This window comes from Eptatretus burgeri, chromosome 12 (genome assembly GCF_056783735.1).
Source record: "Eptatretus burgeri isolate ZD-2024b chromosome 12, Ebu_testis_v1, whole genome shotgun sequence".
NCBI lineage: Eukaryota > Metazoa > Chordata > Myxini > Myxiniformes > Myxinidae > Eptatretus > Eptatretus burgeri.
The window spans coordinates 11825908-11850561 of record NC_140972.1 but is presented as its reverse complement, the minus strand read 5'-3'; the positions used below and the strand labels follow the sequence as shown (position 1 = coordinate 11850561).

The window sequence follows — 24654 nt, the reverse complement described above, 5'->3', positions numbered from 1 at the left end:
AGTAGTTTCCAATATCCATGGGTGGGGTACACAGTTGGGATCACATGTTTTCCCAGGGTCCATAAAGTGTTCTGGGGAGATGATATGCTATTACGGTTATCGTATTCCTTCACCACAACCCCGCATTCCCAATACACCCGATGAATAAAATGGGCACAAACAATGCAGGTATTTGCTTTCAGCCTTTTGTGCCTGGTGACCTACATACAGTACACCTAAAGAACATGATCTGGTAATTCTCATTTGAGAAAACTGACGGCTAATGTGTCCGATCACAGAGGAGACGTTCAAGTTTAACTTGCCAGTGTCATCAGGACACAACTGGTGAAAGGTTGGGTGCAGTGAAAAAAAAACAAAAAACTGAAAAATGCCTGAACAGTCCATGTGAAGTGCTCCGAAGAGTATCACACAAAAGAGCACAAAGAAAGAATACGATTGTAAAACAAGATTTTATTCATTTTTGTATGGGCAACACCAAGAGTCCTTTATGTAGGACACCATTTTTTTTTTTTTTTAGTTACCTTCGCCAGAGGAGAGGGGAATGCATTTGGGACGTTTGCCTGTTTGTTCACACAAAACACGAGTACCATTTTTTCTGCAACCGCTTGTCAAATTGACAAAATTTTCACCAAAGGAGTGACGACTCATGCAGAATGTTTTAATGATAATTATGAGGTCATAGGTCATGCGTTATGACAGCCATGTTGGAAAAAAGGGGGGGGGAAAAAAATCTTTGGACCTCTATCTCTGAAACTGCACCAAGGAAAACGTTGAAACTTGACACATGGCAAACACTCCTCATGGGGAATAAGTGCGATTTCTTTTTATGACGTCATAGTTGACGTCATAATTGCATACGTAGAACACGACATCCAAGCAGTATGAAAATTGAGGGTCATCTCGGGATAAATTGGTTGACAGAAAAAAAAAAAAATTTGATGACCTCAGTCAAGTGATTTGGCAGCCATCTTTTTTTGTTAAGCTTTCAAAAATTTCCGAAACGGCTGAACATATAAAGGCAAAACTTTCAGGTATGATCATCTATCCATGAGGAGCAAAAAGTTCTTCACCTATGATGTCATAGGTCACATGGTTTGGCAGCTGTGTTTTTTTGAAAAATAAACCTTGACAGATCGAGAGGAAACTTCACACGTTACAAGTTCTGGGGATACCAGGGTGTCAACCAATAAGTCATAGGTCATGGTCTGGTAGCAGTGTTGGATTGAATCCATCCATCCATTGGGACCATACTCTGTGCAGAGCATTGGTGCTGCCTCAGCAGTCTCCTTGGCTATTGGGCACAATCATGGACGGGTCGCCACTCCGACACAGGATACCAGCATGCTGGCACTCATTTTGCCAACCTCGGAAGGATGACAGGCAGAGTCAACCCCACCTGGTATTAATTCAATAGCCGAGCAGGATTTGAACTCAGGATCCGAGGATCCCAAGCCCACCACCCTAACCATTAAGACAACACCAGGCATATATTGGATTGAATGAAAAATCTTTAAATATATAGTTCTCTTGAACCACTTCATCAAGTGATGTGAAACATCACAATTATAAACTCGTGGTGATGTGGAATATACGTTTTAGCTTCCGACCAACCTGATCAGACACGTGGTCTGCCAGCCAGATTTATTTATTTTGAATAAGGCTCACTTGGCTGTGTCTGGATGGGTTTGAGAGTATAAGAGTAACAGCTGAAATGTGAATCCTATATCCAGGTTCCACCTGATGACTTAATCTTTGCTTTTTGCTTGTTCAGGTTCCTTGTGATTACTCCAATGCAGAACTGTACCTATTTGGTCTTCCATTTGATTTTAATTGGATAAATTTTAATACCTTTCTAAATTCAATTATATAATAACGTCATAGGTGATCAAGGGTTCACATAACTGGAATGCAGGTACTCATGTGCAATTAAAAAAAAAAAAAAACTAAATACATACTTCCAAGATGCTGAGAAAGCTCAAGAAAAATCTATCACAACAAAGGCTTTTGTTGGAAGGTTTTCTCAGCCCGTATAGGTAAGATTCTTCTGTGATGATTATGGAAATATTGTGATTTCAAAATTTAAGTGCACATAATTAATTTTATAAATAACAATATAAGTTTTATTATAAGTTAATAACTTATAAGATTTGAAAAAATGAGGTTCAGGAGCATCTGGAACAAAAAAAAAAAAAAAAAAAAAAAAAAAAACGGTTTGCGAGTGTCTTGTCTGAAGCGGATGTTCTGAGAGCACACAAAGCTGAGGCGGTTTAAAATCGGAGTGATGCTTGGGAAAGTAGACGAGCGCAGTCGAAGTTGACAATTTTTTTTGTGAGTACCAAACAATTTCTGCTGGTGCTCAGTGAAGAACCTAAAAAAAAAAAAAAATTGTGTGAGCCCATGGTTATCGGTCAGGGTCTAGTGTCCGATCAAAATGGGACGTCTTGGAACCTGGTCATCACTACTGGCAGTTATAAAGTGGCAGTTCTAGCTATGTCTATTATTAATTACGTAACACACCAGTACACAAATACCACACAAAAGTCCTGGTGAGGGTCTGCAATGTGATTGCTCATTTTAGTTATTTATGCATCATTTCCAAAATAAATCATTTTCATTCTATTTGTGTCCAATTGATCCTAAAAAATAAAAAAATTAAAATAAGAGTTTTTCCATAAAGATTTCAAATTCAAAACAATTGGGGCATAAATGGGTTGAGCATTCACTGCAGATAGTGATCAAACTCTGCTGAGGAATGAAAGTGACAGAAAAGATGCTGTTGATGGACCAAATGTGTACTGCTCGACGTTAATGGCCAATATTTTCACACATGAAAAACAGCAACTCGCAATATATCGGACCCGATTGGATGTGTTTGAATGCAACGAATATAAAAAGCCAAAGTAGATGTGTATGTTAAATGGCATGAAAAAGTTAAACCTTATGTACAGTATAATGTATGGCAAATTAATAACATGGAGCGATCGATCACTCGACTTGTCGTGATGAAAATTGTCATGATTTACGATATGTACCCATCATGACTTTGAAAGTACAGGGCAGTGTTGACAGGCAGATCTGCACCAAATCCATGTGGGTATCAATGCTGATAAACACCTGACTTTAAAAACAAAGTGATTACCCAACAATGCATTGTTGTGCATGCGCAGAAACCTTTAGGAAGTGGAGAGTTCAGAGAACACTGTCACCCCATGCAGTTTTGAGCGAAAGGACACGGGAAGTATCTCAAACCATTGTTTTGCATTTCAGAGCATGATCTACATTTCCAACAAGCCGCCAAGTTGTCTGAATCTCGATATTAACCAACGCTGAGAGCATGAGCGACGCATTTGATTGATCGAGATGGCGTAATATTCCCCCTCCACCCTGGTCCTTTACTGCTAAACCAGAGGTTTTTCTTCATGGCAAGAAGGTGATTTGTGTTGTACAGTGTTCAGGTATAAAATATATAAAAATATTTAAAATTAAAAATTAAGAAACAAACAAACAAGCAGTCATAGACTGGTACTTACGAAATCGTCAACTTGACCTCTGACCTTGTCTAATAAAAGCTTTCTCTCGAGAAGGTAGCGACGCAAACCAGAAGTTTCTTCGACGATTCTGTACCAAACCATCAAAAATCGAATGTTTTGGATGTTTGACCTCACCATGACCTTGACCTTTGACCGATTTTGACCAAAATCTAATCAGTGCAAGCCACCACCCTCCTGAATCACTTGGTGTAATTTGACGTTGGTTGCTTCTTCCATTCTCGAGTTATTTTTTGGATGTGACAGAAGAAGGTCCAAGTGGTCTTAGTGGCCATGTCTAATCTGTCTGAAGGGTGTAAGGGGTCTAAATGGTGTTAAAGTCTGGGAGGGGGGAGGGGGGGTCTTGGGTGGTCTTTTGCATCTTCAGTCCTCAGGGTCTTAGAGGGTCTTCAAAGGTCTAAGGGGTCGAAAGGTCCATTCTAATAGTATGCAAATAGACATATAGTCACACGGAGGGTGTGGCGGAAGCACGCCAAGACCGAGATCTTTTTATGTGCAGATTACCAATACCACAGGTGATTATACAGTGTGTTCGAGTTCCTTGGAAACAAAGTGCTGTATGTGGTGCATATTTACGATTGTGGTGTTTTGAGTAAATTTATGCTCGGACACAAGAGCGCACCTGAGAAGCTGTCCTTATCCATGGCCATGAGTTCACGTGCTTGGTACACATAGCAGCGCAAGTGGTATTTGAACCCTTCTACAAAAACACACCAATCATCACACAATTAGAGCATATAAAATGCAGTAATACAGTATATACAATTCAAAGTGGTACAGTATATGAGGCCCCATGAGGAAGAGTGATGGAAGCGACATTTCTAACGATATGATGATGATAGGCTCGGATGATAGGGTAAGGGTTAAAATAGTGCTATATGGCATTAACTCCAAAATGGCCGATTTGTCCCTTACATCACTCCTCGCGGCGCCTCATATACAATATGGTGGTACAGTATAGAAAGCGTGCTGATTACTCCAATGCAGAGACCAAGCTGGGTTTGCCATTGCAACCTTCCTTGTGATAATCAGGGAAGGTTTTGAAATAGCTGTGGCATCAGCACACATTGGTGTACTTTTAAAACAATGGCTTCTTTAACATCTGTAAAGCAACTGCAAAGGATCACTTTAAAGATGGCTGAGAAATTTTGCGCCAGAGTAAATGAAATTTGGGGTTGGGTGGGTGGCAGAGCCAACAAAGGACTTCATGTGCATTGCAGAATCAAACTAAAGTGATGTTTATAGAGCACCATCACAAATCCCCACACTTCCCATCTAAGGCAAAGTTGAAATGTGGAAAAACGTTCCACTGGGAATGATCCAACATCAAATTTCAAGTTCAAACAAAAATAAATAAATAAATTCCATCTTGAGCCCTGTGAATCTAAATCCCCACCCGCTAGGACGTGAACCAGGGTTCAAATCAAAAAATAAAATAAAATAAAAAAGACTGCATATCCAAAAAGACCTGGTCAACTTTAATATATTTAGTACCACAAATGATACAACAATACCCTTTTGTTTTACATGATACAGAAAATCAAAACGTTTTCTTTATTTTCAGGTCTGGTCGTTTAATGTAATAGAAAATGGTGACTCCACAGGAGAAAGCTCAGTGTGTCGAAGGGTTCATCAAGACGAGATCCGACACGCAAGTTCAGCGTAATTTCCGTCCAAGGTATGGAAGGAATCCGCCATCGTGGACTAGTATCAGAGAATGGTACAAGAGGTTTTTGGAGACTGGAAGTTGTGAGAAACAGAAAAGTACCAGCCGACCAAGCACAAGTGCAGCAGACGTTGAACGAGTGCGTGAATCATTTCAACACATCCCAGAAAATCAATTTGACATGCATCCTGAACTTGGACTTCCAACCACCGCTGTACACAGGATTTTGTACAAAAGACTGAACATTTATGCCTATAAGATGCAGATTCTGCAGGAACTCAAACCAAAATGACGGACCCAAACGCAATACAAGGCGTTTACCCCGGAAACGCTGTCGCATACATGATGATGAAGGTTACCTGAAAAAGGTCATGTTCATGGACGAAACTTGCTTTCACGTTATCGAGGACAGTCAATCGGCACGTCGTGAGGATCTGGGGCTCTGGGGATCTGGGGTTCTGATGTGATCTGGGGCTCTGATCTGGGGCTCTGAAATCTGGATCTGGGGCTCTGAAAACCCCCATGTGATCATTTAACACATATGTGACAGTCCAAAGGTCTGTGTGGTGTGGCCTTCTCCATGGCCATTTGGGAGGTCTGTTTGTCTTTGCAGAGGATAAAGTGACCTCAACAATTTACACGAACATGTTGGAAGGATTCACCTTGCCACAGATTGAAGACCTGCAACCCGATATTTTTCAACAGGATGGCGGTCGACTCATTTGGGCCTAAGTCGTTCGAGCCACGCTGAATGAAAAAAATTTCCAGGTCGCTGGATTGGCCAAGACGTACCAACCACCTGGCCCCCGTGATCAGACATAAATTTCCCCTTGATTTTTCTTTCTGTGGGGGTTTGTCAAAGATGTTGTCGACAACACAAGGTGGCAAACGTGAAGGATCTTCGTTCTCGGATCACAGCCGCATGTGCACTGGTAGACGCAAACATGCTGAGCCAGACATGGCAAGAATTCGTGTACCACTATGATGTCCTGCACACGACAAATGGAGCTCACGTTGAAGTGCATTAGTGGTGAGCACAAAACTTTGAGTTTCTGATTCATTATCAACCAAAGAGTATCGTATCATTTGTGGTTCTAAATACATCAACAACCAAACTCATCCAGGTATTTTTGGAACACCCTAAATATAAAGTTTCATTTGCAAACGTTTGAAAAAGTGTCCAATTGCTTTTTTTCGTATTTGAACTTTTGATCCCACCCCCCGGGCACCAGGGTTAGGGCCACAATTGAAACTGCTCTCGCACTTTGACACGTGGTGATCACAACAACCAAGTTCAGTAAATTTCTGCACAACCATTCAGGAGGAGATAGCATGACAGACAAACCACAATATCCAAGTTATTTTCAAAAATCATGGAGATAAAGGATTCATTTCCAAAGTACGTGCACCAATGACAATGCAGTTCTTTGGGTGTCCCATTTTGGAGGTGAATGCAATACCACAGTGCCTGAAAAGGGATATATATATATATATATATATATATATATATATATATATATATATATATATATATATATATATATATATATATATATATATACCAAACAAATATATCAAGACCAGAGAAGTTATTTTACATCCATTAATTTTGAGCATCGTACACAGCACAGATAAGGTACCACCATGACATGCATGTTCCTGCAGTGACAACAATCCAAGATATGAAAACCTTCAGAGCTTCCACCTTCAAATATGCAGGAAATGGTTGGAGCATTTACTCCCAGAACATGGGAAGAGCTCTTTGAATCTCCATCTCCATCCATCTCTCCCACCTGGCAGGACAATCCCAATATCAATCAAATATCGAAAATAAAAATTGTCGACGTTCAAATTCCATCATACATGCCACCGAATGAAGAGTTGATCTGCAAAAAAGTCACCTAAAATAAAAAAACTGATAGAATTCATTCGCTGCATTATTCCACAAAGATTACCATTTCCCCCATCCTCTTCAACTCAGTCCCTCATTAGCTTGTGTCAAATCATTTTAAATCACCGCTCCATTTTCTTATATATACAAAACTTATTCGCTGAAGTACCCGGCGTTGCCCGGGAAAATTCAATGCAATATGTATTGAAATATTTCCTGCATGACAAATTAAACATTGGCCTTATGGTTGTGAATGAATTACCAATTTGGGGCATTGAAAAATACCGTGTCCAGTGGGTCTGCCCCTTACTGGACGGATGGCCAAACGGTTCTCTTGGAGAATTACAGCCGAGATTCTGGAGATTATGGCGCGCGCGCGCGCGCGCGGGAAGGAAAGGGCGGCAAAAGACGGAGGCACACGGGTTGCACTCGAACCCACAACAGATGCACGGACACCAGCAAATTGAATAAATAACGATTCAATAAACAGAAAAATCAAAAATTTTAATGGAAATAAATCAAGACATGAGGTTCCTCCACACATACTTCGATATAAACAAGGGGACAGAACAAAACTTAAAAAAAGAAAACCCTCCTTTACTGCAGCACTTAGCTTCGAGTCCAGAAGTGAGTTTTGGTATTTTGGAAGTTACCAAACTGCTTTGTCACTGCATGGGAAAATACCCCAAAATGGTGCCAAGCCACTCTCATTGCGGGAAGCGTATGGGAGGCAATTCGTGCAGATGGTTCCTTCGTCAAAAGAGCCCACAAGCTGTCGTGAAAGTTCCTCCTCACGATTGGGCAGTCGACGCTGCTCCTCTACAGAATTTTGGGCTTGCTTGCCCAGAATGGCACAACACGAGGCTTCGAGGCACATCTCGCACGATGCAACCCAACAGTCAAGGACGAGCGACTTGCCCCGTCATGTGGGCAAATTCACAGCATGACAAGGATTGTGTTGCTCGATTTCGTCGTGTCCAAATGTAGCCAGACAGCGAGACCCCCTGACTCCATCACGTCCTCCCACCACTGCCCTCGTTCTCCTCCAGAACGCCAATCCTGTCTCCATCCTTCCTTCTCCGCCGAACCTTCTTTCACTTCTCTGGTAATGTTCCGACAACCAATTCTATCCCAAACTCGATCCGCTTGCCACAAAACAGCACGACCTTTTTTCTCTCCTCATGCAACAGGAGGCTTCCCTGTTCTCTTCTTCTCCTTCTCCTTCTCTTCTTCCCCGTTCCTCTTACTCTGATGTCACACCCATTAATCATCCACTCCAGGGGTGTGGTTTGCTTGCAGTCACCCTTGGAGGAAGGGCTTTGATTTGCTCACCATCACCCCTGGAGGCAGGGCTTTCTGCCTGCTTGGACGTGCAGGTCGGTTGTTGTTTTAAGGATGTGATCCCTTATCACCGGTCTTGAAATGTAAAAACAGGAAAAGGTAACAGGGGCTAATTACATACTGGGTCAAACTATCTGATCCCCCTAATTACCCCCCCGCCCCCCCCGTAGCAACATGTAACATTTAAGCTCACAGTTTCCCTACTTAATTTACGAGATGTCTCCTACATGTCCACGGACCAAGCTACTCTATACAATCCTATCTTTCCTATGACATTCCTCCATCTACCCCACAAACATGACAATACGCTTGGCCTTGTATCGAAATGCTTCACCTTCTAAGGATGCCCAACATGCTGCCCTGGTGGCTGCTTGTCTTGCACATTGATCCCCAAGCCAAGCCTGTGTCTGCAGTGCTCTGTAGATTTAGCTGACTTGGAGGCTGCTCCTCTTGCACAATGATCCTCAAGCTGAGGTTTTGTCTGCTCTGTAGTCTCTGCTGACCTGGAGGCTGCAGTCTGGCACATTAATCCTGGACAAAGTCTGTGTCTGCTCTGTAGTCTCAGCTGACCTGAGGGAAGCCTGTCTTGCCCCGATCGAGGCCTGAAGGCCAATTGTGATTTAATTTCTTTTAATTTTTTTTTTTTTTTTTTAAATCCAAACACAGCCCTTGACCTTGCTCTCGATGAAAGAAGAGGCCATGCAAAGTTTGGTTGCACTGGTTCCCGCAAGGTGCAAATACCGAAACTAATTTTCTTCTTTAAATACGAGATACACTGCATGTAAAACTCCAATTAAACAATTGGTGAAAGTTTCTCAGCAACACAATTCTATTCAGATTATATATATATATATATATATATATATATATATATATATATATATATATATATATATATATATATATATATATATATATGACACGACAACCCATTACACATCAGGCTGACATTGAGAATGACAAACACTTCCACATTTTGTACCAGTGCTCCCTCCAGCTGGAAAATGGCCGCCGCACCAGTCTTCTTATTTGGCTGCAATCGTCTGCGCCAACGTCGTCTGCGGAAGGTGTCCGTTTTCTTTGCAGTGAGGTGATACTTCCAGCCAAACAGGGAGGCATATTCCCAGCCCGCACCTTGGTCCAAACATTCAATCTGAGGTGTAAAAACGAAGCAGATACGAGAGGGCAAGGATGAAAATGTATAGAAAGACCACATATGCAAGCCATCAAATATGAAACAAAGGCGAGATAAACATAATAGGGCAATTCAATTGGGAAGGTGACAGTCGGCCATCGCACACCTTTGCCTGAAATCCAGCCACAAATTTGACTTGTGGAGTACAAGCAAAACTTCACCCGAGGCTGACTCCACTATTTCCTGATCGGTTTCAATTTTGTAGAATAGAGTTGAGTTGATTGGCTCGGTTTCTCAGCATATCAGGTGAGCACAACGGTACAGTTCAATTATTCCACCACAAGCACGTTGTGCTCCTTTGGGACCCTTTGTCATGTCTATGAAAGCGAAACGACCACAATTGATCTTTCACTTCATGGTGTTTGGAACAGTTTACAAGCAGTTTGGCTGTGGCATTATGCAGCACGAGAAAGTGCGCTGCACATTCCTTAGACTCTCACCTTGGGTAATGTTCCCGTTGCTTGAGAGTCACGCCGTCTGGTACGAACCCAGCGCCGCCTGCGGTTTGTGTGGTACATCTTTTCTGCCGGCCACCAGCTATGTGGTCGGCTGTCCGGTGGGATTATTACTCCATACTCCCAACCTAATGATTACACAGATGGGAATTTCCTTGATTTCAGGAGTTAATCTTGTGAAGTATCCAAAGTTATAATTTTCCTTCAAAAATGGTTAAAAAAAAACAAATAAATAAATAAATAAACTAGAAGGGTGCCCAGTAGAACGCATACCTCCACCATGCAATGCCTGATCCACAAGAATATATCAGGCCCAATAAATTTTTGAAATACGCAATGCAGTACTACATCGTTTTTGGCCCCATCAATGGTGAAGAATCACGATAAAAATTAAACAATTCTCGTATCCGGATCTTCACAAAAATCGAATCAATTCGTCGTCGCACACCCAACCTGTCCACCAAGTTTCATCCAGGTCTGTCCACAACTTTTGGAAACATCTTGTTATATAATCGGTTGAGCCCTATCTCTCAATGGTGAAGAATCACTTAATAAAAATTATCGCATCCAGATCCATATCTTCACCAAAACCGAAACAATTGTCACACACCCAATCCGTCCGCAACATATCGTTTTTAGCCCCATCAATGGTGAAGAATCACTTAAAGAATTCTAGTAGTCAGATGCGGATCTTCACTAAAATCTCATCAGTTCCTCCTTGTCACACACCGAACCTGTCCACAACTTTGAGATATCCTGTACACAAACAAAAAGGAGTGAAAACCTCCTTCACCTTTGGTGGCAGAGGTAAAAATTAAAAGGACGAATATCACACCAAATCATACCAAAAGTCACAGGACACCCCCTTTTCCAATGTCGAAATTACCCACATGTGTCATTTGTACAATATCAACTGATGCTTCAATTGATTAGGGAAAAGTCTGACTGCTCGGTTTCAGAGCACCATGTTCTGGTGAAAGAAGGTAGAGTTCAAAAGAGGAATGATAATCGGCTGTTAGTGTGCACGTTCATTAGGACCATTTCAAACATCGCAGACATCCAAAAAAAAAAAAAAGTTATGGGGAATGTCATCACTTGATGGAAAACTACAGGCAGTACCATGCACCGCAACCGTTCATCTGGCAGAAAAAAAATATTCTTGAGAAATAAGAGAACAGATTGCTTGATACAGCATCTGAGAACTGCTCATCATCAAACCTCAGTGATGGAAGCTCAGGGAGCCAAAGGAATGTCTCCCAATGTCAATCAGACAAGCACGAGTACAGCACATCCAGTGTTGCATTCCATGGAATACCAAAGAAGAGCATTTACCGAAACAGTCAACAGTGTGGTTCAATGAGCCGGCAAACAAGGGCTGCGAAATGTGGAAATAATTAAAATAAAATAGATAAAAAGATGCCCTTGAAGTTGTACGGCCAAATTGGTGAGATGTGCTGGAATGTCAATTAAAGGATCAATAATTATAATTACAAAATCTGAAAGAAAAAGGACAAATGACTCAAACTAAACCAAGAAAACCAATGATTGATTTGTGATTCATACTTTATATGATTGAACACCAAAGCTTGGTGCGAAATGGCAATAAATTTGCATGCCCCATGAGTTTTGGATGGATAATAATGAGGATTAAAGATAAATAAGTAAATTTAAAAAAGTAAATATCAATTTTTTTAAGTAATAAAACTGGGCAGAGACCACTCTCATCGACTGCTCGTTTGATGTCCACCGTCCAATCTTCTTCCACAAGCCAGTCTGGTGGGCACTCTATCTCGGTACGTGGTGGAAGTGGTTGGCCACTCTGCAAACAATAAATGAATAGCTGTGAACAACAAAGGTATCACTTTACACCACAATAACACGAGGGCACACATCAGAGAACATGCCGTGAAATCACCAAATGAGTCGGACTGTCATACCGCACATTACTCACAATGCAGTCCGCATCTAGTCCCATTAACTAATATTCACTCAGACCCTTGAATGAGAGCAAAAATAAATCCACCAACCACTTTGCCAGGTGAGAGCAGAAGACTTTCTGCTTTGGCATCATGGAAATGGCAATAATGTTGAGCAAATTTGATTCCACAGAATCTAGGAGAGACAGATGTGAGGCTTGAGCGCAAACCCAGAGTATTGAGCGGGGACTGGATTTTGGAGGGCAGCTTTGTAAAATTGTTGGTCCAAGAAGCTATGGCTGATGTTAAGACCGAAACATTCAAGAGACGAGCGAATGCAGTGGCTAAACATTCAATAGACTGGTGGGTTCATTTGATGACCTTTCCGAAGCAACAGGATGAGGCTGAGATTTCCAAGGATAGAGGGACATGCTTCATTTATCAGAACAGCAGAAAATTGCACACACGCGCACACGCACACACACACGCGCACACACACACGCGCACACACACACGCGCACACACACGCGCACACACACGCGCACACACACGCACACGCACACGCACACGCACACACACACACACACACACACACACACACACACACACACACACACACACACGTAAATATTGTTTAAACATTGCCGCGGATTACGTCTCACACGGTAAAACTGCATAATCCACAAAGAACAACCGTCCGTCTGCCACCCAGACGATTGTTCCTGCTAATGCAAGCCATTCAACCAGAAGGCACATGATGTGATTGGCAGGTAAATTGAAACATGTGGTGTGTGATGAGCACTCCCACGATCCCCAATAGACATAGTCCTACACCAAAGCGTCACCTCCAATCCAGAGGACTCAGTCCGGTGACCGTCAGACAAAGATTACATGGTCAACATCAGTTAAACATCAAACGGAGCTGCCTACCCAGATTCCAGGCTCATTTGCCCTCATCAGGATGGCATATCGATAAATATCTAACCAATGATGACCACATTCATCGTTTAAACATCAGACGCTCCTCCTGAATGTTATGGTGAGCATCGCTGCAGATTATGTCTCATAGTTAAAAAAAAAAGTAAGGTCCAAACAGTTTCCAGTTGGACTTTAAAATCCTAAATTATCGTGTGTATGTTAAATCGACTTACTACGTCCGTGTAAAACTCTCTCCCTTCAGGCCACTGAGCTCCGGGGAGGCGCATCACGTTCTCAAACACCTCATCTGTGAACACAGTGTGTCCTGCATCCGCATCCAGGAGCATACTGCATCCACACGGGTAATAAAACATTACAAGATAATGTCAGTAACCTAAAAGGACTCAGATGTTCATGAGATCCTCCAGGAGTATGAAATTTCACTTCGCGACTCAAGAAAACAAAACGCCGAATGAGTAACGAGAAAACAAAACGGTCTTTATTAAAGACTCCAAAATCGCCAAATTTTACGACTCCTTGTACAATTAAATGTACAGCCATAGAGTATAAACATTTTTATTCATTTGGTGCAGAACAATCAAAATACTAAATAACATTTTCATACTGTATTACAGACACCGTCGGTAGACAACAAAACCGGTTTGGGGTGTAATACATGTTCATGGCCATGTCACCTCTGCAGATGAACACCCTGTTAGAGTTGAGTTTGGAAACCCATCTGCATAACTTGAGATTGCATTCGCATAATGGATAACAACGGTTAGTAAAATCTAGGATACCATGGACCGTCATGCTCAAAGACCAGAGAATTGGAAGTGAAAAATAAATAAATAAATAAATAAATAAATAAATCGAGGAAGCTGTGACATCAGGTATTCCAGCCTATCAGTTTGAGTAGTTTAAATTTCCTCAAAATTAGCATCTGTAGGCCGAGGCACGCAATATATGGTGTTTCTGTTGTTGTTAGTCTTTCGGCTGGTTCTGTTAGGGGTCGCCACAGCGGATCATCAGTTATGATCCGCATACTGATTTGGCACAGGTTTTTTACGCCGGATGCCCTTCCTGACGCAACCCTGGTCGCCTCTTACGACACAGGGATCAGGATTTGGGTTTCGCCATGATTCCAGGCTGCCCTACACCCTCTCATAGCACAGCCCAGATCTCCCGTCCTCAAGCGATCCTCCAACCCAAGCATCTGAGTAGCCGGATTACAGGCGCACGCCACTACGCCCGGTTATACATATGGCATATATTTTTTTTTTTCTCCGAGATACACCTCAAAGTTTGTGCTTATTCAGTCAATTGAGGGCGTACAGTAGATTTCCTTCAAAGCTGGCAGGGGGCCCAATGTGTTTTCAAAGATTTATCTGGTGAAGACCCATCACCAGATCCCTGTGGCGGAGTCAGTCATTCCGAAGATGGCAATCACACCCTTCTGTATTTTGCAGGCTTTCATTTTTCATATCGAATGTATCCTGCATCGTTTTAATAAATCCCAACGAGTGAACGTACGCGTTTCTCACACGTTTGAATGCTTTTGCTCGACTCGGACACCGATGCCCAAACTGAGGCTGTGCGAGTCAGAACGTGTGTGTAATACGGATCAAGCCATTTCTAAATCGGCATGATAGTTTCAAGTGCAAAAGCTATTCGTCTTGCACCGAATAACAGAAACAGATGCAGATTTAAGGGTTTTTTTTTTTTTTTTGCTTACTGTGGCTTGTTAATAACATGGGAAAAAAAGAAGAAATAGATACTGGTATACTAACTAACCCTAACAAATCAATAAGTACAAAAGTTCAGTTTCTATCACAAATATCAGATAACCGATCACATGGAAAAGTCTGAGCAGTGAATGACGTTGCATCGGGTTCCAGCTGGTTTGGGAAGTGACAAACTGAAAATGTTAAGAGGAGCAGAGGATGTGTTATGAACTCGGGCAGTGGCACAGTGACAAATTTGGAGGTACTGGAGCCCTGCACAAATATTGGCCGAGACATCACCAGATCTACCGTCACATCAGGTTTTAACAAAACACGAACCATTCGAGAACCTAAAATGAGTGATAAATGACACACTGTACATGAGGCCCCACGAGGAGTGATGTAAGCGACATTTTTTAATGATATGATGATGATAGGCTCGGATGATTGGGGAAGGGTTAAAATAGTGCGATATGGCATTAACTCCAAAATGGCCGATGTGGCCGTGACATCACTCCTCCTCGCGGCCCCTCACGTACATTTTTAACATGACAAAGGTTTAACTCACACACACGCGCGCACACACACACACACACACACACACACACACACACACACACACACACACACACACACACACACACACACACACACACACACACACACACACACACACACACACACACACACACACACACACACACACACACACACACACACACACACACACACACACACACACACACACACCTTTTCAGAAAAAAAGTCACATCAGTTGATCTCCAACCACCGTTTTACAACAAAACTATATATTTTAAGAAATAGAAGTCATTTTTTATTAGAATGTGATAAGGACTGGCAGGATTGCCGAGAGGTATGCACACTTGCCTCAAAAGCTGCGTAGCATGAGTTTGAATCCCGACCAAGCTTTAAACAATCATCCTGGTGTTTCACAGGCAGGGCAATTCATCAATGAGTGCCGTCTCTCAGATGGACGTTAAACTGAGCTTCCCGCCTGCTGGATTTATTATCTTGCCAAAACGAAGTTTTTGCAAGATATGTTAGTCAGCTTGTATGGTTTTTTTTATTTTTTATTTTTTTGTTTGTTTGTTTGTTTGTCTGTAATCACGTATAAAAAATTCTGCAGAGCACAGTTATCATTGGAAATTTTTGTAACTTCGCATATCAGAGGCCTATAGAGGTCCCTTTCAGCGCATAAAAATTTTGAAGGTCAAGGTCAAAGGTCAAAGTCACTGTCGCAAATCAGGGGAGTCGACGAAACCCTTATTTTTTTGAGTAATTTTGATCGGATCGTCTTCAAACTTCATGGGAATATAGTTCATGGTCTGGCGCTCAGCTGATTAATTTTTGGCGGGGATTGGCCTTGACCTTCATGGTTAGCGCCTGAGGTCAAACATATTTGACCCCAAGGTCAAATTTTCAAGTTTTAGGAACCATATCGTGTAGTACCTCAAATTGAACACCTCGATGAGTGCTTTCTAGATATGTCAAGCTTGAGACATTATGACGTCATTTGGTGACGTTATGAGGCAAACGCATATTTTTCATGGTTACTCTGTAGAACGATTCTCATCGGAATCTCTCGTAGGCAGATATTCCTCAAGGAGTCGTCCTGGTGGATAGCAGCTCTGTTCACCTCAGTGTGACCTTATAGAAGTCACACAAGGTCACCTTTTGGCAAGATACGGGTCACCCTGCGGGTGACATTGGTTTATTTATTTATTGTTGGCTTTCACGTTAATTGGTCTCTTTCTTGGAGTTTACGAAAGACGACAAAGCTTTGGGGGTCGGAAAAACATCTGAGATTATTGTCAGAGACCGCAGAGCACAGGCATGATGTTAACATGCATAATGTCATACTTATCTGCTCTGCCAACACGAGTCTGTCTCATCGAGGTGTTACAGGCCGATCTTTGCTCATACAAAGTGATCGTGTTGTGGCTGTTTTTATTAACAATGGCTGATTCATGCAGAATTCAACGAGTTATAGGAATCCAAACTTGTATGCCTTCACGTCTTCCAGGGTGCAAATACTTTTTGGAAACAAGATTATTCACCAAGTTTGGATAAATTATTGGAAAGTTCTTCTTCCTTCTGGACCATGCTGTATTCGGCAATTCATATAGGTCATGGGTGTGTGTTGCCTCCAACCTGGATTGTTACAATTTCGCTCCCGAGACAAAGTTTCCAACGTATCAACATATCCAAGCTTTAGGACAAGCTTTGACCCCAATTATTGAGCCATGAAAGCACACAAAGCACAACAATTCAACTGATCGTGAGCGTGGGTGGTTTTTTGGTGGTGGTATTGTTAGTTTTGAAATGTTGTGGAGCTAAGCTCCGCCTCGGATGGATCGAGGAGCTGGAGCCCAGCTCCGGCACGACACCCCTGAACACAACCCCTGCCTCCCCCCTCCCACAGCTTCCACCCTGCGAGTTTGATCACATAGTCAAGGGTCAGGCAACTGGACGTGTGAACACAGGTAGTTTAAACACAACTAAACTATTGAATAAATAAAATATTAGAACATAATTTATCAGCATTTGGTTAGGAGATGTAAATGGGTTGATAAGGTGGTGTCCGATGAGACCAACGCAACAGCGCAAAATACTTCGTGATTCAACCAAATGGCTTGAATCACATATACGTAATTGTAGTATTCTCTCAACACAATAAATCTTGCCTCGAGTTGAAGAAATGTGGATCGAGGTAGCGCACACCTGCGGATGAAGTATTCGCTCGATGAGATAAACCTTGCAGTCTTTCTCCCACCCGATTCAAGTCTCATTATTGGTTCTCTGCCCAATCCCCTGAACCGTCAGGTTGTTGTACCGCAAGCCCCGAGCTTGTTTTCCAGATCAAGTCCAAACTCAATGGTCATCTCCTTTCATACAACAATGTTGGATAAATTTGTCACACTTTTGAGAAGCGAGACTTCTGGTTATCGAAACGCCGAGTTACTGCTACGTGCTTACATGCTCAAGACTCATGTCCAAATGAGACAAATGATAATCTTTTGAAAGGTCGGGAAGAGAATAACTGGAAAATGCATGGAAACATCAAACGCACTACCCACAGACAAGTGCTGCCCCCAGCAGACACACCACCTTTATCCATAACCGCACCTTTTTTCATTGGTGTCAGGTGGGTGGTAGAGGGTCACATTCTCTCAGGTATATCATGACAACTATAATTTGTATCACCTGCACTTCAATGCATTTCTGCATCGGTTAAGGCGCAACCTTTTCTTTTTCAAGAATCTTAAGATTTCTACAACCAAATGATCACATCACCACCATGCCAAAAGAGATCATACAATATCAGCACCTCTGTTCTGGTGAAATGAACCAGTCTCCATCCCAAGTCCACTTCTTCGGTGGCGTGAAGCGCTCCTTGGTGAGCTTGATGCGCCCGGTCACATCAGAGAACTTCGGCCGTGTTAGACCAGTCGTGCCCCAGTTGCCAACAAGTCCCAGTTTCATCTGATTCTCATACTGTGAATTAAAGTAATCAAACAAGATGGTACCTTCACAACAATGACAGGACATGAGGATACAATGAAGAATTCAACAGTGGTATGGGATTTGAACCTGACACCTCAAAATGATGACATATCCACGCAGATGGGAACACAGTCAATGCTCAGGGTCCTCTGTAATAGTCTAGCATTCCATGAAAACTGAAAATGTAAAATCTTATCCAAAACGATACGTTACCAAATTAATTTCCATCACAAAGTTTACAAACCAATGTTCCTCTTTTTTTTTTTTTTTGTTTCCCACCTGTGGAACAAACTTCCACCCTCTTCGATCTGACAGATCTCTCAATACAAGCTGCCCAAGTACCCATGTACAGACCTTTCACCTCCCAACCCCCAGGAGTACCTCTGGCTGTGACCTCCCCTCTGCTCATCCGTGCTGTGCCATCTTCCTAACAGTGACAACTCCATCCTCTCTCCCAGATAACATGGACAAACTTTTAACCACTCATCCCAACTCTCTCTTCCTCAAAAGTGGTGATTTCAATTGTCACCATACTAATTGGCTTGGTGTCGGTACCTCTCCCTCACCAGCCATGGCACTTCATGAAATGACTTCTGTAACTCCATAGGACTGACTCAATCCGTGAAATTTACAACCCAGATTTCTCCCAAAAGCAAATCCTCCCTTCTGGACTTGGTGATGAATAATCCCACAAACATCTCCCGCTCTTCCTCCGCTCCAATTGGTTCATCTGATCATGTGCTTGTGAAAGTCCACATCTCTCTGACTATTCTCAGAGAGCTTCCTCAATACCGGTGATTCTGGCATTTCACTCAGGCAGATTGGTAGGGACTGCAAGCAGCAGTCTCTCTTCAGGACTGGTCTACCATATCCACTGCCGCTGTCAACTCAACCTGGGAATGCTTCCACAGATTCATCCCACCTCATCTTCAATCATCCACCCTTCTTCCCACCCATGGTACACTGAATCCTGAAAACTTTCATTCTCTTTCTGGATGGAAAATCCAACCAAAGGCAAATCTCACCGCATTCCAAAAGGCCAAAAGTTTATCTGCTCTCACGCGAGCCACAAAACATCTGTCCAAACTCAAGAGTTAACTTTCAAACACGTCTCCCTCCTCGTAAACCTGGTGGTGCTTTGTCAAGTCCGTCTCTGGAATCTGCCACGCTTCCGTCCCTTCCCTCAATCTAAATGGCACCACAGCAGAGTCCACTTGTGAGAAGGCCGAATGTCTCAATTCTGTGTTTGAGGGGTTGGGGACAAGATTTGGAAGCAATCTCGGAACCCATCCTTCCCAGTTATGCCAAACAGCTCCTGGATTCTGTGGCTTTTGCACCTGAGAAGGTGGGGAAGATTCTTTTCACCCTGGACTCTGACTCTGCTACTGGGCAACCCAGGACAGTCGTCAAACTCAATATGCTAAGATCTTAAGCCAGCAACTCTTTGAACCCTGAGCTCCTTGTACTTTTGGCTCACACACCCTGGGTTCCCTGGAGAAAAATCCGGCTACTCGGGTATGTGGAGGTATGAATAGCGGCCGGTAAAATGGCCACTCGAGTCTGGAGATTTGAATCGCGGCCATTTTACCGGTCGCTCGAGTTCATAGGGTTAAGCCAACACCAGACATAACCCCTTCTGGTGAAACTACCTAAACCGAGGATCACTGCTCACCTCCACTAATGTTTCCTCTTTTTTCCCCCCCCATCTGTGGAACCAATTTACACATTCTCTTCAATCTCATTCTTCCCTCCAGGTCTTCAAGACAGCTCTTCACCACCATCTTAGACCATCACCAATCCAAAACAATGATATTTTCAAATTTCTACCCTCGTTAACTCACGCCCGCACCCCCCCCCCCCCAACCTTATCCAACCCACCAAATCCCTCTGTCATCAAAATTTTCAGTTTTCCTTCCTAAGAGCTTCCTTCTGTTTCAATCTTGTCCACCCCATGCATCCTCTCCGACCCCCCCCTCCCCCACCCCCCCTCCATTCCTCCCCACATGCATTGCTTGTCCAATTCTCCCTTGATCTTGGCCTTCAACTTTGCCGTTAGTGTTACCCCCCCACTCTATTGGTGTGGTGTCGCCCCCCCCTCCCATATTTTTCCCTTTGTCCTGTTACGTCCTGACCCATTCAGTGTTCCAAATCTTCTACGAGCCTCAACTGTCCACAAAAAAAAAATGTATACTCAGCTCCAGAGCCCAGATATCAATCTACAAGTGCTTCGGAAGAGTAAACTATTGTCTTGAAATGCAACTCTCATAATGTGTTCACCAATCACAAAGGTACAATGAAGGGGAAAACATAATAGATAATGATTATTGGAGGAACAACCAAGTCAAGAGGTTGGGAGAAAAGGATAAATCAAAATAAATAAAAACAAACTTTCGACATCACAAGTGGAACATGATGTGGAAACACACCGTCTCGGCAAACACCGCCAGCTTGCCCTCACTGAAGTCATTGAACTTTTGGGAGTTTGAGGACAAGCCAAACCACATGCGAACTCGGAGCTGAGCGGGGATCTTCTCTGTCGATTCGTTCATTGGATACTGGAAAGTTAAGACATGCACACACCCAGTAATTGCCTCATTTGCTCACCACTCAACCTGAAAAACAAACTGAATTGGAAAACATCACCTCGGCATCCAGTAACGTCACAAAACATGGTGGATTGCAATTCGCACGAGGTTCTTCATTGTCTCAGCGAGCTGAGAAACTGAAAACTTTAACATCTGCCTACAACTGAACATGCTTACATGACACGTTTCAAATAACTCGTATCGGATTATATGGGGGCAGGTCCATCAAGAGGTGGAACCAGGCAACAGAAATCATTTCGAATGGTGGCAAACTACAATGAAGCGCAAACACAAGTTCCTACGGGTCACCTTGTGTGAATTTGGGTAAGGGGGGGGGGGGACGACACCTTTCGTAACTGTGAATATTAAACAAAGCTGCATGATGCCAGGTAATGGTTTAAAAAGCAAAATACAAGATTTACTTTTACAAGCACAGAGATTGTGATTTAATGGGATCGTAATTGGGAAGAGGACAGAGGGAGGGTCAGCATGAGTGAGTGAGTAATTAAACCACAATGTTACGGACTAATTAAAACAGTCGGCCGAGCACTACGCACGATCTTCCAACTGAGGGAGAGCGAGCTAGCCAGTAGTTTGATGTGTGATGTAGTACCGCTGGTTAAGGTCATTACAGCGAGGGTAAGTGGCATTACTTTGCCATCAATACACGTCATTCATATTGTGCACGGCATCATTTCGTCCAATCACAAACATGCTTTGGGCCTCGATTTAGATACAACGATCAGAAGATGCGAAATTGGAATGTCCTAGGTCCCTGCAAATATGTCCTTCAACAAAGTCACATGATGGGAAGAAAAATGTGGCTAGCATCCCAAAAACTTTTCCGCCGGCATGTGTTGCAGGAATACATGGCCTTGGCCTCACGAGGTTGGGGTTTTGATCTGGTAGTGCTCATTTGTTGAAATGATTAAAGTGTGCAAAAGAGTTTGAATTTCATCCTCTTTGATCCGTTAATTAGGCACATCCCCTGCCCCTCATGTGACTAAAGCAATATATATATATATATATATATATATATATATATATATATATATATATATATATATATATATATATATATATACATATATATATATTGAAGCGAGAAGAGCCGAACACGGCACCTTCAGCAGGATGGTTTGAGTCTTTCCACAGTGGCGACCAGAGGCATTGGCGTGCAGAGAAGAGTAGAAGATGTCATGTGCACTGATCCGGAAGTATGCAACACGCTTCTCACCACGCAACATCCATACCACCACGTCTGGGATACTGTTTTGTGGCTGAAAGACAATGAGACAAAACACGCAGAATTGAACATACAGTATCAGGATGTGCAACATTACCGAGTCTCCCAAACATTAAAAAAAATAAATAAAAGTTTTCAAGTCCTTCATTAAAAAGACATCATGCTGGTTTATTTATATTATTACAAAGATCATGGAGGAAGATTAAGGGCAGAAGGGGAATGCATTGAAAATAATGCAAGTTTTAAAAGGCAGACAAGGAGGTGTTAACATAACCAAGAAAGACAAGACACGTACAATGATAGCCAGGTGAGAAGAGAAGAGAAAGAGTGACAGGTCAGAGGAGAAGCATGAGCAAGCAGAGAAAATGGATAATGGGGGCGAGTCATCGCCTTAAGAGTGCGATGAAGAGCAACATTGACTGGAATCTGGATGCAGGAAACGGGAGGGTTGCCGGTGAGCAGTGAGAGGACTGTAATGTACGAGTTAACCTCACAGGTTCAGGAAAAGCAGTAAAATCTGAGGAGAGGATCAGGTGAGTGGCGATATGGACCGCAAAGCCACCAAACTATTGCTGGTGGAAGAGAAGTCCATGTACTTCAGCCTCTTGGTGAGATGTCCACCATGAGGGCCTCACATTTCACCACTTCCAAGGATGCAAAATAAAAACTAGCACCAAGCACATAGAAGAGCGAACATCTGTCAGTACTAGTGCTGAGGAATGTACGCAGTAATACATCGATAATGTATTACAGTGTTTGGCATTATTGTTATTGGTGCGAACCTTCATGCCCTCAACATTGCCAGTTTCTTGCTCCAAATCGGTCGCCATGTGCAAGCCAAATGCCCTTGATCAGGTGTCCAAGCTTTGGCTGCATGTTTGGATGAAGAGGTTTCATTCAGGGCTATCGATCCTTGTTTTTCTGCATGGGTGAACCTCCAAAGAACAACCAAAGGGAGAAGCTCTCCAGCCAACGAATCCTCACGGCCCCAATCACCTCCCCGAGGAAACCAAATAATCGCGTCGATGCAAATACAAAATGCTACCTTGAGTACGCTGTTCCTTTTACAATGACAAAATTGTGCGTCGGTACCAGATTCAAATTACTTGCTTGATGCTGGGTGGACAAATCGCATTACTGGCTTGAATCGGAATACAGCAAGGGCATGATGGACCAAATGGCCATTTTACCTGTGTCTTAATTACTTTATGACGACTGATACGATTTGATGAAAATATTCTCCCCCTTCCCCACCCCTCATGTTACAAATAAATTTAAAAAAAATTTTCAGCATTTCTGCAAACCTTTGTCAAAGTGCTTTGCAAGCACCAGAGGTATTCAATTGGAATCTCAAAGTAGGAGGCGTATTCCCAAGGAGTCACTCTCCCACTTGTAGCAAGTCTGTGGACACTATTTTAATGAGCTGCCTATTGATGCACATGCACAATCTCTCATTGTTCCTCTCTGGGGCATTGTTACTCATTTTTGTGTTATCCTCCTTTCCTCTTTGTGTTTTCCCCTTGGGTAGTTTGTGAACCTGCACCCTTCGTCATTCAGCTTGACTCACTTCAGCAGCTAGCATCAACAGTGTCTCCAGCCAATCCTCCATCTCTTGCAGTGTGTCTTCGACAATCCTGGCGGTACTGTTCAGCCGCTGCGCCGCTTGTGCAAGCGAAGCCAGCTGTTGCACGCGGTCTTGCCACCTATGCATGTCGAGTCTCGTGACATCGGATACACCCTCCAGAGATGGTAGAGGAACACTGGGACAAAGCGTGTGAAAAACAACGTTAAATGCTTATTATTTATTCATACAAATTGAACAAGTTACATTCTATAATCACATGTACAGACTCGCACTGTGTGGCATGTCCTGCAAGTCAATTATAGTTCCAGGTTGGGGCTCGTAGAGCAGATACTGTACACAGTCGATCAAAAAGGAAATTGGCCAAAGAATTTGGGGAAAGTTAAAGAATAAGAAAAAAAATTTAGAGCAAGCTTGACTGGGAAACAGATTTTGGTGCATTTTGGGCCGACCACCTGACCGAAGTTCTTTCCATGCCAACCAACAACCTCCAGGCACATATCCCCCTCTCCATCACTTCAGCTCCAAGCGATGCCCTCTCAAAACGCCCCATAGCGTTGCTTTCGGCAATTTCCAGTCGGTATTTTTCTCAGCATTTCATTTTGGTTTCCCATTCAATCTGTACATCAATTGTCTCAATTTCACTTTCCAAAATCAGTTTCACAATGGGATATCAGTTTTGATTTGTCATTGTAACTTGTGATTCAATGAAAATGGTGCATGAAAAAAAAAAAAAAAAGTCATCAAATATTCTTTTGGGGAGATTTTTTCGATTTTCTGGAGGTTCCAAAGAGTCAAAGCAGGTCTCGAGGCCTCCAAAGGGGTTTAAATGGGTCTAAGTTTCTCAGGGGTCGAAAGGGCTCAAAAGGCAAAATAGCAAAAGGAGTCTAAAATGGTCTGTAGCTCTGAAAGGTGTCTAAAGGGTCAAAGAGGAGGTCAAAAGGATCTGAGGGTTGAAATGGGTGTGAAGGGGGTCTAAAGCATGCAAAGGTCTCAGGGGTCAAATCCACTAAGGGGCACAAGGAGTGAAGCTGAAGTAAATAAAGTAACGCGCGAGTACAA

General features: G+C 42.8%; 1 protein-coding gene across 7 annotated transcripts in view; it reads right to left on the bottom strand.

Annotated features, from left to right (window-relative positions):
* The window catches only part of DYSF (dysferlin), a 180390-nt gene that overhangs the window by 79467 nt on the left and 76269 nt on the right, over positions 1 to 24654 (bottom strand). For all 7 annotated transcript variants that reach the window (XM_085849530.1, XM_085849528.1, XM_085849531.1 and 4 more), the window contains exons 22-31: positions 23578 to 23770; positions 21889 to 22044; positions 20606 to 20734; positions 18004 to 18170; positions 13164 to 13278; positions 11813 to 11915; positions 10082 to 10224; positions 9429 to 9599; positions 6920 to 7007; positions 4171 to 4248 (exon numbers count right to left, since the gene is read on the bottom strand). In XM_085849530.1, the coding sequence (XP_085705656.1) occupies positions 4171 to 4248; positions 6920 to 7007; positions 9429 to 9599; positions 10082 to 10224; positions 11813 to 11915; positions 13164 to 13278; positions 18004 to 18170; positions 20606 to 20734; positions 21889 to 22044; positions 23578 to 23770 (1343 nt within the window). The remainder of the gene's footprint in view (positions 1 to 4170; positions 4249 to 6919; positions 7008 to 9428; positions 9600 to 10081; positions 10225 to 11812; positions 11916 to 13163; positions 13279 to 18003; positions 18171 to 20605; positions 20735 to 21888; positions 22045 to 23577; positions 23771 to 24654) is intronic.